The 13,441-nt window shown below is 42.9% G+C and overlaps 1 protein-coding gene across 4 annotated transcripts in view; it reads left to right on the top strand.

Annotated features, from left to right (window-relative positions):
- The window catches only part of PRPF40A (pre-mRNA processing factor 40A), a 93,459-nt gene that overhangs the window by 65,400 nt on the left and 14,618 nt on the right, over nucleotides 1-13,441 (top strand). For all 4 annotated transcript variants that reach the window (XM_083154060.1, XM_083154061.1, XM_083154058.1 and 1 more), the window contains exons 17-22: nucleotides 595-728; nucleotides 862-976; nucleotides 2,423-2,514; nucleotides 2,756-2,872; nucleotides 11,042-11,179; nucleotides 12,065-12,160. In XM_083154060.1, coding sequence (XP_083010186.1) covers nucleotides 595-728; nucleotides 862-976; nucleotides 2,423-2,514; nucleotides 2,756-2,872; nucleotides 11,042-11,179; nucleotides 12,065-12,160 — 692 coding nt within the window. The remainder of the gene's footprint in view (nucleotides 1-594; nucleotides 729-861; nucleotides 977-2,422; nucleotides 2,515-2,755; nucleotides 2,873-11,041; nucleotides 11,180-12,064; nucleotides 12,161-13,441) is intronic.

The following is a 13,441-nucleotide window of genomic DNA, read 5'->3' as shown; positions in this document are numbered from 1 at the left end:
CGGGGATTGGCGATTCTATCGCCAGCTGAATGATACACGCTCAATCTCTATATGCCTCTAATAGTAACTGCTGCTATATCCAGTTTGCAATGAATCTGTTTTCCAATGCAGATCTGGGTCTTTACCTGAAGTAACCTGGATTACATGGTCTTGAAATGTTTTCCCCACTTTAAAAACTAGTGAAAAATGAAAATGAGGAAAAAATCCATTTGTCCATATTTATGGGAGCATTAATAAACATCCATTTAAATGTTCCGAGTTATTTTCCAGTATTGGGACATTGATTAAAATATAAATTAACAATGGAAACAATTAGTATGCAAGTTTTTTTTCCATACATTAATGTGGGAAATAAGTGGCCCTCCATCTGTTTCTGAACTACACACCAGCATGCCTTGCCTTAGTTTTGCTATTTGGCCAAGCTATAACAAATGCAAGGCATGCTGGGATGTGGAGTTCCATCAACAAATGAAGGGATGCTTATTGCCCACCCCTGCTGAATACGTTCACCATTGGTAGCTTCGAGCATATCACTGAGGGAAAATTTTCATACCCACTGATGCCGTTATATGGTTTGCTTTTTATTTGCCCCAGATATGGATAAGGAAGATGCCTTAATATGCTTTGAGGAACATATCCGTGCTTTGGAAAAAGAGGAGGAGGAAGAGAAGCAAAAGACTTTGCTAAGGGAAAGACGCCGGCAGCGGAAGAACCGGGAATCTTTTCAGGTTAATCATTTTCTTCTCTGCGCTGGGGTGATTGGTTTTGACAGAAGTGTGAAGGTGGCTCGTGATTCCATTTGCCATCCTTGCAATAACTATGTAAGTGCATGTAATCATAGCTGATCTTATTGTGTTACAGCTATTTCTGGATGAGTTGCATGAACACGGCCAGTTGCATTCCATGTCTTCCTGGATGGAGTTGTATCCTACCGTCAGCTCGGACATACGTTTCGCCAACATGTTGGGTCAACAAGGTAAACATGTAATAAGGGATTTCAAGCAAACCTTTTACTGTTAGGGGTCTTTAATAGTTTTATATGCTGTGGTGTCTGATAATGGACATTTCTGCCTATTATTTAGGGTGTGCCCATGTTAGCATTCAGCATTGGTTTGCTCTGTGGCATGGGAGGAGCTTTACTTTAACCAAAGACAATATTAATGACAAATCACAAAAACATCATCCTTTTGAATAAGATATTAATTCAAATACAAACCCAGAATCTGGGATGTTCTGTGTAGGTGATACTGTGGTTAGGGAACCAAGTCTGGTTCTCCAAACAGTGGACGATCTCAGAACAGAAGAGAGCCCTTTGTTCTGACGGTCTCCAAAGTAAGCGTAACAACGTTCCAATTACTAACGAGGCGTCGCTAACAAGGTATCTGTCCAGCCGCGGGGTTGACCAGTAATATTGCGGCGGAAGGAGCCAGGCACCAGGCCGACATGGAAAAAGGTCGACTTGCATTTTTTTATGCTGTGTTTTTTTATCTATATAAAAACCTACCTTACCATCCCAGTGGGCATAGAGGGTGAATATAAAAGCCTGGCGAGCACAGCAGTATTCTAATATGGTGTCCATGAAGACACCCAAAAAATGGTCAATCTTTTGACCTACTGCCTGTCGATCAATAGTGGGTGACCTATTGGCTGTCAAGCAGACGGTCCACACCCGAATAACATGACGATGCTTTTAGAGAATCCCGTGTCTATTCTATCTATATAGCTGTAACGCTATATAGATAAATGTCAATAATAAGATGCTGGGAAATATTTTGTAAATGGTAAACGTACAATGTAGGTTTCCCAGCTTTACATGGCTGTGGTACATATAGTGGACAAGTGTCTAGGTCAACGTTCACTAGGTTGACATTGACAGAAGGTCGACACAGGGAAAAAGGTAGACGCAATTTTTTCACGTTTTTTGTGCATGCATATGTCAACATAGGCACAGTGTTCCTCATCCATCCCATGGCACTCTGTGCTCACCCTGCTTGGGGCCTCGCTATTACATTCTCCCTCTATGCCCACTGGGATGGTAAAGTATGAACAAGTCTGTTCAAAAACAAAATCATGAAAAACCTGTGTCGCTCTTTCCCTAGGTCGATGTTTTGCTGATGTTTATCATTAGTGGTCAACATAGTGACTTTCGACCTAGACATTGTGGCCCGGATACCACTTTACATTAAGTGATGTGTTTTGGATGGCCAGAGAGTATGGTCTTCCAGCATGTGTTTTTTTTTTTCAAAGTAAATATTGGAGTACTAGTAAGCTCGCTCGAAGCAAAAGCTTCAAAATCTAGTCTCCTTCCTTCTGTGTATGTATGAGAAAGAGATGTAGTTTCACACTCTGCCAGCAGAGGCAGTGTTTCGGAGACTCGCAGACACTAGACCTATACATAGATGATGATTGTTTTTTTTTACAGGTTCCACCGCACTAGATCTTTTTAAATTCTATGTGGAAGGTCTTAAGGCGCGATATCACGACGAGAAAAAGATCATTAAAGATATATTACGGGTAGGTGTTGCTCTTTGTGCGTGTATGTAGTATATATTATAATTAAAAAGAAATGATTTTCATTTTTAATTGGTTCTCTCCCCCCTCCACCAAATTTGAATGCCCTTCACCCAAATGTATATTCAAGGTGGTTATTTGCGGTAATTTACTGTAGGGTTTGGTAATGACCTTTTGAAATGTTTTCGCTATAAACTATTTGTCTTTTTGTTAATTTTTTTTTTTTATATATTTTCTTTTTCAGGATAAAGGGTTTGTAGTTGAGCTTCGTACAACTTTTGAAGACTTTGTTACAGTCATCAGCTCAACAAAAAGGGCCACTACATTAGATGCTGGGAACATCAAACTAGCGTTCAACAGTGTAAGTAACAAACTGTAACTGCTGCCATCTGCTGACCATTGTTGTGTCTAATAACAGAATATACTGCTGTTTATATGTAGACGTTTCTGTGTCTTGGAGAATGTCCTATTACGACAAAATATAAGAAAATATATTTTATTTCTATTCATTACTTCATTGATATACTCCTTTCAGATTTTTGTATTCCTTGCTAGTAATTGAGAGTTCTGCATATTTGTGCCTTAAGTTTGGGAGTTTTTAGGGCACTACAGGGTCTTCGGCCCAAATTTGACAGCTTTGTCTTGGTCGATGTGGCTTGGGGTGCAGGATCCTCTCTGCAGCACAGGAGTGCTCCCTCACATAACAGGGCCGCTTCAGGACATCCCAGTGTCCACTATGGCATGGAATAATAAAGCAGGATTTTTGTCTTACCTTGTAAACTCGTATAGTGACCCTTACTCAGATCTGATCGCAGTACAAATTTGTTCTCAAAATGGACAAAACCATGCTGCACTGCAGGTGGGGCAGATGTAACATGTACAGAGAGAGTTAGATTTGTGTGAGTTATTTTATTTCTGTGCAGGGTAAATACTGGCTGCATTATTTTTACAATGCAATTTAGATTTCAGTTTCAACACACCGCACCCAAATGTAACTCTCTGCACATGTTACATCTGCCCCACCTGCAGTGCACATGGTTTTGCCCATTATGAGAGCAAATTTTGTACTGCGATCAGATCTGAATAAGGGCCAGTGTCTGTAGGGCCTGTGCTGCAGATGTGCCCAGCCTCAGCGCTCCACCAGTTCCCACCATGGAATCAGAAAAAAACTATTTATTAGATTAATTGCTGAACTAAAAGTTGTCACCAGTGTGTGTATAGATTTATAGATCCTGTAGGATACATGTATATAATATATAAAGCAGTAATGGTCTTTCATTCCACTCATCCAATAAATCCGTGGCTGGTGCCCTCTCCATATAAGTAAAATACTAAGCAAAGGTGCGGCACTCATAGCACCATATTAATAAAAAGAGAAGCTACGGAAAACAATTCAATCAACCTTTCAATATATTTTCATCTGGATTATCCATAAAAATGAACAAACATACCTCTTATATCAAATATCTGCCTATCTTTCAGTGCCTCTCTTCATCCCATTTCCAAGTTTACTTGCTTGCAGTGTGTCTGCCTTAAATATGCACATTAATCAAACCTCCTTGCAGTTGTCAGTCTGAAATTGATTGAACCGTCTATTGCAATTTCGAGGCGGTGTATGCAAAACAATTTTGAAGAGCATAGCTGTGAAGAATAGCAGAAATTAGTTTTTCTGGGCATAAAGAAAAAAAATGATTTTGAGATGGCTTGCTGCCAATATTAGGTCTTTGCTCTTGTCATGCAGATTTCTGCATGATCGCTACAACTGTAAAGGAGATGGTCACTTCTCATTACTGCGCACGCGGTCTTTATTTTTTTTTACTTCAGCCTGATTGTGGTAGAATGCTATTAGATATTTTAATCTGTACAAGATTACCCTGGTTGCCCCCTTTCTATCTTGATAACCAGTGTAGGATTGTATTCCTTAAAATAAAAAAAATAGGGATCGATCCCCTCCGTTGTTTGATGTTGGGTATTGGCTTACAGCTATGTTGGCTGTTGATTAGCGTGAGGTCACCTCTGGGGTGTTGGTCCTGCACACTAGAGGCAGGTAGCAGTATTGGTTCAGACACCAGCAACTGAAATTCACCTTTGCCCTTTTGAGGCGCATGTGGTTTAAAGTGCAGGCATTTTTTCAGGAGCGAAACTGGTAGGGGGTCAAAGGTTTAAGACTGCTGCACCGATGAACTGAAAGCCTGTTATGTGACCATGCCAGGGAAAGCCCATCAGGCTGCATATTACATCCCATGCAGCCACACCTGTTAAGTGCTCAAGTAATGTTTTGCTAAGTTTCAGAATAGTACCATTGTTTTATTTCACATATTTGTAAATGTGTACTGTAGTCCGAAAATAAAAGCTTCTCATGATAGGCTAAGCTTGCACACACTCTTTTTATACAGACACATTCATACTGTTTACTTCAACCTTGTACTAGGTTGTTTATGGATCATTTTACGATTGCAATTCTTGTTCCACCTACCCTTCCCAACCACAGCAGGGCAAAAGCTACTGCAGCAGCCAGAGCAAGTCTCCAACTATCCACCTTCCCAACCACAGCAGGGCAAAAGCTACTGCAGCAGCCAGAGCAAGTCTCCAACTATCCACCTTCCCAACCACAGCAGAGCAGAAGCCTGAGCAGGTCACCAACTATCCATCTACCCTACCCAACCACAGCAGAGCAAAAGCTGCAGCAGCCATAGCATGTCTCCAAACTATCCACCTACCCTTCCCAACCACAGCAGGGCAAAAGCTACTGCAGCTGCCAGAGCAAGTCTCCAACTATCCACCTTCCCAACCACAGCAGAGCAGAAGCCTGAGCAGGTCACCAACTATCCATCTACCCTACCCAACCACAGCAGAGCAAAAGCTGCAGCAGCCATAGCATGTCTCCAAACAATCCACCTACCCTTCCCAACCATAGCAGGGCAGAAGCTGCTGCAGCATCAATAGCAAGTCCAACTATCCACCTTCCCTTCCCAACCACAGCAGGGCAAAAGCTACTGCAGCTGCCAGAGCAAGTCTCCAACTATCCACCTACCCTTCCCAACCACAGCAGAGCGGAAGCCTGAGCAGGTCTCCAACTATCCATCTACCCTACCCTACTACCTACCCTTCCCAACCATAGCAGGGCAGAAGTTGCTGCAGCAGCAATAGCAAGTCTCCAACTATCCACCTACCCTTCCCAACCACAGCAGGACAGAAGCTGCTCTCAGCCAATCAGAGAACGGTCGGTCATTTGACAGGTATTTTAAAAATCGAATAGCCGCCACTGCGCGTCCCGTCCCCGCTGCTGCTATTTGTTATCACATGCCCGGCCAGGTCAGCCAGCAGCACTCGCCGCACCCGGCACCACTTCCCCTCCCGACTCCCGCAGCGCTGCTGATATATATATATATATATATATATATATACACATATATATATATATATATATATACACATGCATCACCGCCCGGCCAGGTCAGCACTCCCCGGCGCTCAGGGACCCGCTGCCCGCCCCACTGCTCCCCCGGTGTCTGCATGCATATGCCTGTCAGGTGGGCAGGCATATGCATACAGGGAGGTCGGACGTGATCGTATGTACTGACCGTCCGACCTACCTGATCCGGTCCGATGCGCATGGGACCGCGCATTGGATCGGATCAGATATCACACACCTGCGATTTTGGGCCGATTTCACCCGATTATCGGCACAAAGTGCCAAAATCGGATGAAATCGTCCCAAAATCGGATAGTGTATGGGGGCCTTAACACATTGCAGCACCTTCAGCAGGTTCCCAGGCTATGGAGCAGTGTCAGTCTGCATTTTCCACCCAGGAGGAATGTTAGGGGAGAGGCTGTGAGCCTGATGCTTCCTTGTATCCTGAGGCAGACACTAAGGGGGAAATTTACTAAAGCAAATTTGTAAAAAAATAGGTGTATTTGTATCCAGAAATACACTTATTTTTTACATTTACTAACCCGAAAATAAGGCAATTCGTAGTCGTGTTGATGTGCTATCAATACGAATACGAATTGCCGTATTTTCGGGATAGTAAATGTCAAAAATAAGTGTATTTCTGGATACAAATACACCTATTTTTTACAAATTTCCTTTAGTAAATTTCCCCCTAAATCTTTAAGAAACACAGAATTGTTTTCTTCCAAACAGGTTGTTATTTAAAAAGAACAAGCAGTTTATTTTCTTGTCTTCTGGTTTAGTCCATGCAGATCAAAGATTGCCATACCTTTTTTTTTATCTCATTCATTTGAGACACAGCAAGCACTTAATACCAACTATAACTTTAAAGCTTCTCCCCTCTGCAACCCTTGGTCTTCCTTTTATCTTAAGGTTTATCTACTAAGGTGGATGCTAAGAGCACCACTATTCCGAATCTGAACACTTCTATCTTATGGGGTTGCACAGATAAGAAAATTGAGATATCCAACCATCGATATACAGTAGTTTAACTTTGACTCTGGCCAATGTTGCGGTTGTGAACAATTGGCAATAGTGCTGTGGCTATAAGAGAACCCAAGGATCATGCGTTGGGTAGTGCAAAATACTCCTACCCAGAGACTGAAAACTTAAAGCAAATCTTCCATAAGAGTATGGACAGGTGATTGCAAACCGATCTGTACATGATATAATCTGCTGAATTGCGATGTGGAATACTGCTTCTCTAGGGCGAGTGGTCTGCATGTATATTTCATGGAACTTCCATCTGATCTACCTGTTCCGTCTAGAAATGCCCAAAAAAGGTAATAAGAGGACAGAGTTATGTCCATAACCCAGGGATTACACAGAGCCAATGGCTTGTTTTCCATAAGAAGTTGGTCTCCATCAGGTGAAATGACTCAATTTGCCAGTAACTGAAATTCACCTTTGCCCTTTTGAGGCGCATGTGGTTTAAAGTGCAGGCATTTTTTCAGGAGCGAAACTGGTAGGGGGTCAAAGGTTTAAGACTGCTGCACCGATGAACTGAAAGCCTGTTATGTGACCATGCCAGGGAAAGCCCATCAGGCTGCATATTACATCCCATGCAGCCACACCTGTTAAGTGCTCAAGTAATGTTTTGCTAAGTTTCAGAATAGTACCATTGTTTTATTTCACATATTTGTAAATGTGTACTGTAGTCCGAAAATAAAAGCTTCTCATGATAGGCTAAGCTTGCACACACTCTTTTTATACAGACACATTCATACTGTTTACTTCAACCTTGTACTAGGTTGTTTATGGATCATTTTACGATTGCAATTCTTGTTCCACCTACCCTTCCCAACCACAGCAGGGCAAAAGCTACTGCAGCAGCCAGAGCAAGTCTCCAACTATCCACCTTCCCAACCACAGCAGGGCAAAAGCTACTGCAGCAGCCAGAGCAAGTCTCCAACTATCCACCTTCCCAACCACAGCAGAGCAGAAGCCTGAGCAGGTCACCAACTATCCATCTACCCTACCCAACCACAGCAGAGCAAAAGCTGCAGCAGCCATAGCATGTCTCCAAACTATCCACCTACCCTTCCCAACCACAGCAGGGCAAAAGCTACTGCAGCTGCCAGAGCAAGTCTCCAACTATCCACCTTCCCAACCACAGCAGAGCAGAAGCCTGAGCAGGTCACCAACTATCCATCTACCCTACCCAACCACAGCAGAGCAAAAGCTGCAGCAGCCATAGCATGTCTCCAAACTATCCACCTACCCTTCCCAACCATAGCAGGGCAGAAGCTGCTGCAGCATCAATAGCAAGTCCAACTATCCACCTTCCCTTCCCAACCACAGCAGGGCAAAAGCTACTGCAGCTGCCAGAGCAAGTCTCCAACTATCCACCTACCCTTCCCAACCACAGCAGAGCGGAAGCCTGAGCAGGTCTCCAACTATCCATCTACCCTACCCTACTACCTACCCTTCCCAACCATAGCAGGGCAGAAGTTGCTGCAGCAGCAATAGCAAGTCTCCAACTATCCACCTACCCTTCCCAACCACAGCAGGACAGAAGCTGCTCTCAGCCAATCAGAGAACGGTCGGTCATTTGACAGGTATTTTAAAAATCGAATAGCCGCCACTGCGCGTCCCGTCCCCGCTGCTGCTATTTGTTATCACATGCCCGGCCAGGTCAGCCAGCAGCACTCGCCGCACCCGGCACCACTTCCCCTCCCGACTCCCGCAGCGCTGCTGATATATATATATATATATATATATATATACACATATATATATATATATATATATACACATGCATCACCGCCCGGCCAGGTCAGCACTCCCCGGCGCTCAGGGACCCGCTGCCCGCCCCACTGCTCCCCCGGTGTCTGCATGCATATGCCTGTCAGGTGGGCAGGCATATGCATACAGGGAGGTCGGACGTGATCGTATGTACTGACCGTCCGACCTACCTGATCCGGTCCGATGCGCATGGGACCGCGCATTGGATCGGATCAGATATCACACACCTGCGATTTTGGGCCGATTTCACCCGATTATCGGCACAAAGTGCCAAAATCGGATGAAATCGTCCCAAAATCGGATAGTGTATGGGGGCCTTAACACATTGCAGCACCTTCAGCAGGTTCCCAGGCTATGGAGCAGTGTCAGTCTGCATTTTCCACCCAGGAGGAATGTTAGGGGAGAGGCTGTGAGCCTGATGCTTCCTTGTATCCTGAGGCAGACACTAAGGGGGAAATTTACTAAAGCAAATTTGTAAAAAAATAGGTGTATTTGTATCCAGAAATACACTTATTTTTTACATTTACTAACCCGAAAATAAGGCAATTCGTAGTCGTGTTGATGTGCTATCAATACGAATACGAATTGCCGTATTTTCGGGATAGTAAATGTCAAAAATAAGTGTATTTCTGGATACAAATACACCTATTTTTTACAAATTTCCTTTAGTAAATTTCCCCCTAAATCTTTAAGAAACACAGAATTGTTTTCTTCCAAACAGGTTGTTATTTAAAAAGAACAAGCAGTTTATTTTCTTGTCTTCTGGTTTAGTCCATGCAGATCAAAGATTGCCATACCTTTTTTTTTATCTCATTCATTTGAGACACAGCAAGCACTTAATACCAACTATAACTTTAAAGCTTCTCCCCTCTGCAACCCTTGGTCTTCCTTTTATCTTAAGGTTTATCTACTAAGGTGGATGCTAAGAGCACCACTATTCCGAATCTGAACACTTCTATCTTATGGGGTTGCACAGATAAGAAAATTGAGATATCCAACCATCGATATACAGTAGTTTAACTTTGACTCTGGCCAATGTTGCGGTTGTGAACAATTGGCAATAGTGCTGTGGCTATAAGAGAACCCAAGGATCATGCGTTGGGTAGTGCAAAATACTCCTACCCAGAGACTGAAAACTTAAAGCAAATCTTCCATAAGAGTATGGACAGGTGATTGCAAACCGATCTGTACATGATATAATCTGCTGAATTGCGATGTGGAATACTGCTTCTCTAGGGCGAGTGGTCTGCATGTATATTTCATGGAACTTCCATCTGATCTACCTGTTCCGTCTAGAAATGCCCAAAAAAGGTAATAAGAGGACAGAGTTATGTCCATAACCCAGGGATTACACAGAGCCAATGGCTTGTTTTCCATAAGAAGTTGGTCTCCATCAGGTGAAATGACTCAATTTGCCAGTTTTACTTTGTATGAAATGCTGCTACGGGGAATGAGGTGCATTTCACCAGATAGGTGGTTGTCTTCTGGGACAACGCAGCCACTCAGCCTAGTAGACGCGCGGACTGCATCTCATAGGTACCTAGTCTTCAGGGCACACGTTGTATAAATTTCAGATTCATTACTCCGCATCCCATGACGTCTTTCTGGGCATAAGGAGAGATGCACTCAGTGACTTTACACCAATTATACCCTCCTTTTTGGACCTTCCAAAATGTATCCCATTGTTCCTCAAAGAAATCTAAAATTATTTTTGCTTTTTCTTCAGTGATTCCATTGTTGTTCATGGTTTATATTGCTGCTTTCCTTTTTTAGGGGAGTTTTCATTACTGGTCGATAGGTTCGAATGGTGAAAATATTGTCAGTTTCTGACTAGATTAGGTCCCATTTTCAGGTGATGGGGTTCAGTTTAATTTTCCAGACCCATGTGTAATCGTGGCACTGAGGGCTGTTTACTGAGTATTATACAGTATAAGCCCCAGTAAATTCCAGTTATCGGCGCTAATTGAATAGCCCCCGGTAAATCCATTTACCATGGTTTATTGTATACAGACCTTCGTATACAAGTCTCTGCCTCTGCACGGTCTACCTCAATGTCTCCCATAGGACTGGGAGGAAAAAAGTGTACAGTAAAAAACGTTTTAACTAATGTAAATTTAAGACCTGCGATCATCTTGGCCATAAATCTTGGGGTAGTCCTTCAGTCTCCGAGTTTCAAACTTGACAGGTGGATGAGTTCCTTTAGAAACCTTGGCTGTTTAATACAGAACAGAACGGATATTGAGTATCAAGCTATGTTATAGCAACCACAATAATGTTTTGAAATATACATTTCTGAACATACATTTTCTCCTCTGATTACTTGTGTTACAGCTTTTAGAAAAAGCAGAAGCTCGAGAACGTGAGCGCGAAAAGGAAGAGGCACGTAAAATGAAAAGAAAGGAATCTGCTTTCAAAAGCATGTTAAAGCAAGCGGCACCTCCTATTGAAATGGACTCTGTTTGGGAAGAGGTACTTTTTTTCTTTTGTATTGTAAAGTGGGTTTTCCAATGGGCATTTCCTGAAATTAGAGCTCCCGCTGTGACTCCCGTCTGGTTGAAGCTCCACAGCTTATTACGCTTCAGCTTGTCTGTTACAATCTTTCTGTAGAAAAATCGGACAGTGATCTCAATATAATATAGCTTGTAGTAAATTAATCAAATGAAGAAGTACACCTTATTATATCAAGGCTGTCTGTGGTTATGTGCGTACCGTGTTGTTGACCTAAAAATCTTAATAATATCCTCCTGTAATTATAGCCCATTTGTAATGTGCGGTAAATTACCTGTTATTGGTCGCTAACATTTGGCATCTTGGAATAAGTTCCTAGACCCATGTTGGCTGGGAAAAGGTCTTCTGGGGCTACTTATCGGGGATTCTGTTTCCTCCGTAAGTGCTGACTTACTGGGCTACTTGGGTAGCCGTGGGGGAATCCATAAGTAGCTGTAAAGTAACACTGCTAATCGGATACCCCCTTTAAATCTTTTGGTGTGATCGCCACCTGTCTCGGTTATAATTTATCCCTACTGAATGAATACACTGTATTTCAATGGGATCAGGTCACACTGGCTGCCTCATCAATTGTGACTCGATTCGTGTACACTAAATTTACAGTAATACAATAACTGGATTGGTCTCCCTACCAATTATTTTGACTCCCCATATATGAAGTGCTCCGGTACATCCCTCGGAGCAAAAATTTAGATATTGATGTACATACATTTTCACAAAGTTAAAGAATATGCTATTTGCCTCAGGGTTTATCAACTGATTCTAAGACCGAATTTGATTTAAATATCCATTTCTATGTTTTAAGCATGTTTGTTAGCTTCAGATATTATATGTGTTTCTCTTAAGGTCCGGGAGCGGTTCCTTAAGGAGCCAGCATTTGAAGATATTACACTGGAATCTGAGCGTAGGAGGATATTTAAAGATTTTGTGCATGCACTTGAGGTATTTTTTTTCCTATTTGATTTTAGTAATTGTTTAGATTACATTTTCATTGCCTTTTTTTTTGTTTGAGAGGGTATAGAAATCTCTCCCACTAGTACTACTATCTTTATATACTCACCTATTTAGGATTCAGGATTGGCATAGAATAGACTAAACCCCACTTCCATACAAATCCACCTGCTTTGTTCAATTTTCATTTTATACTTTTATGTTACTATAAAGGCAAAATTTCTACCCAACTGGAACAAATAAATTATATCTGAAGGTCCATACCCACTGGGGGACTATGCCCAGCGTGTATGGACAGCGATGATGACTATCACCGCTGCGGAGAAAGCCGCTGAGCGGCTTTCCCCCTGCCCAGCGCCGACGGAGGGTTGAGGACGGCTTTGCATAGAGCAGTGCTATGCAAAGCCGTCCTGAAAGCGGCTTTCCCGGCGATGTTGCGGGAGCGCGCAGCAGCACTCGCCCTCATCGCCGGGCCAGACACACTGGGCGGCCTTGAGCTGAAAGCCGCTTAAGCCTTCTGTTTTGAGCAACTTTCAGCTCAGTCGCCCAGTGTGTATGGGCCTTTAGTCAGGCAATAGCCATAAACCTTTTTTTGTGGCATTCAAGATGGCAGCAATGTAGTCCACAACAAAATGGCAGATACCTGTTGCACTGGGATTACAGCCAGCATATCACCAGGTATCTGTGTCTGCTCAGTTGTATTTCATTAGCCTTTTAAGACTTCCTTCAGATTGCAGTGAACCAGCATACTGAGGGAACGCCATCGTGCCAGGTGAAGGAGGTCTGTCACCTGGTCTCAAAAAGTCACCATTTTCTCAATAAAATAATCTCTACTGTATATACTGCGTGAATATAAATTACAATTCTTAGAAATCTATGTACAAGATTAGCTACCAACACTATTGCCTGTCAGTCAATCAGGCCATCCCTGCAGATCAGTTGTTCTTGGCCTCTGCACTCAAGTACCCGCAAAAGTGCATGTTTTGCAGGCCTCCACACAGAATCACAGGTGAAATAATTAGCTCCACCTGTGGATCTTTTAAAATGTCAGTGAATAATGAGTTCACCTGCCAGGTGTCCTGGAAAACGTGCACTGTTAGGGGTACTTGAGGACCAAGGTTGAGAACCACTGACCTAGATGGGCCAGATATGAGTGACTCATGTTGGGGCTGAAAGAATTTAGATTATGCCAGAATGGCCAGTCAATGTACCTCTATATCCTGTCTATATATCCAGGCATCGGAGGGTCAAGGTAATTTGATCTACCTCTAC

This window comes from Crinia signifera, chromosome 7 (genome assembly GCF_055691185.1).
Source record: "Crinia signifera chromosome 7, ASM5569118v1, whole genome shotgun sequence".
Classification (NCBI taxonomy): Eukaryota; Metazoa; Chordata; class Amphibia; order Anura; family Myobatrachidae; genus Crinia; species Crinia signifera.
This window is presented reverse-complemented; position numbering and strand designations above follow the sequence as displayed.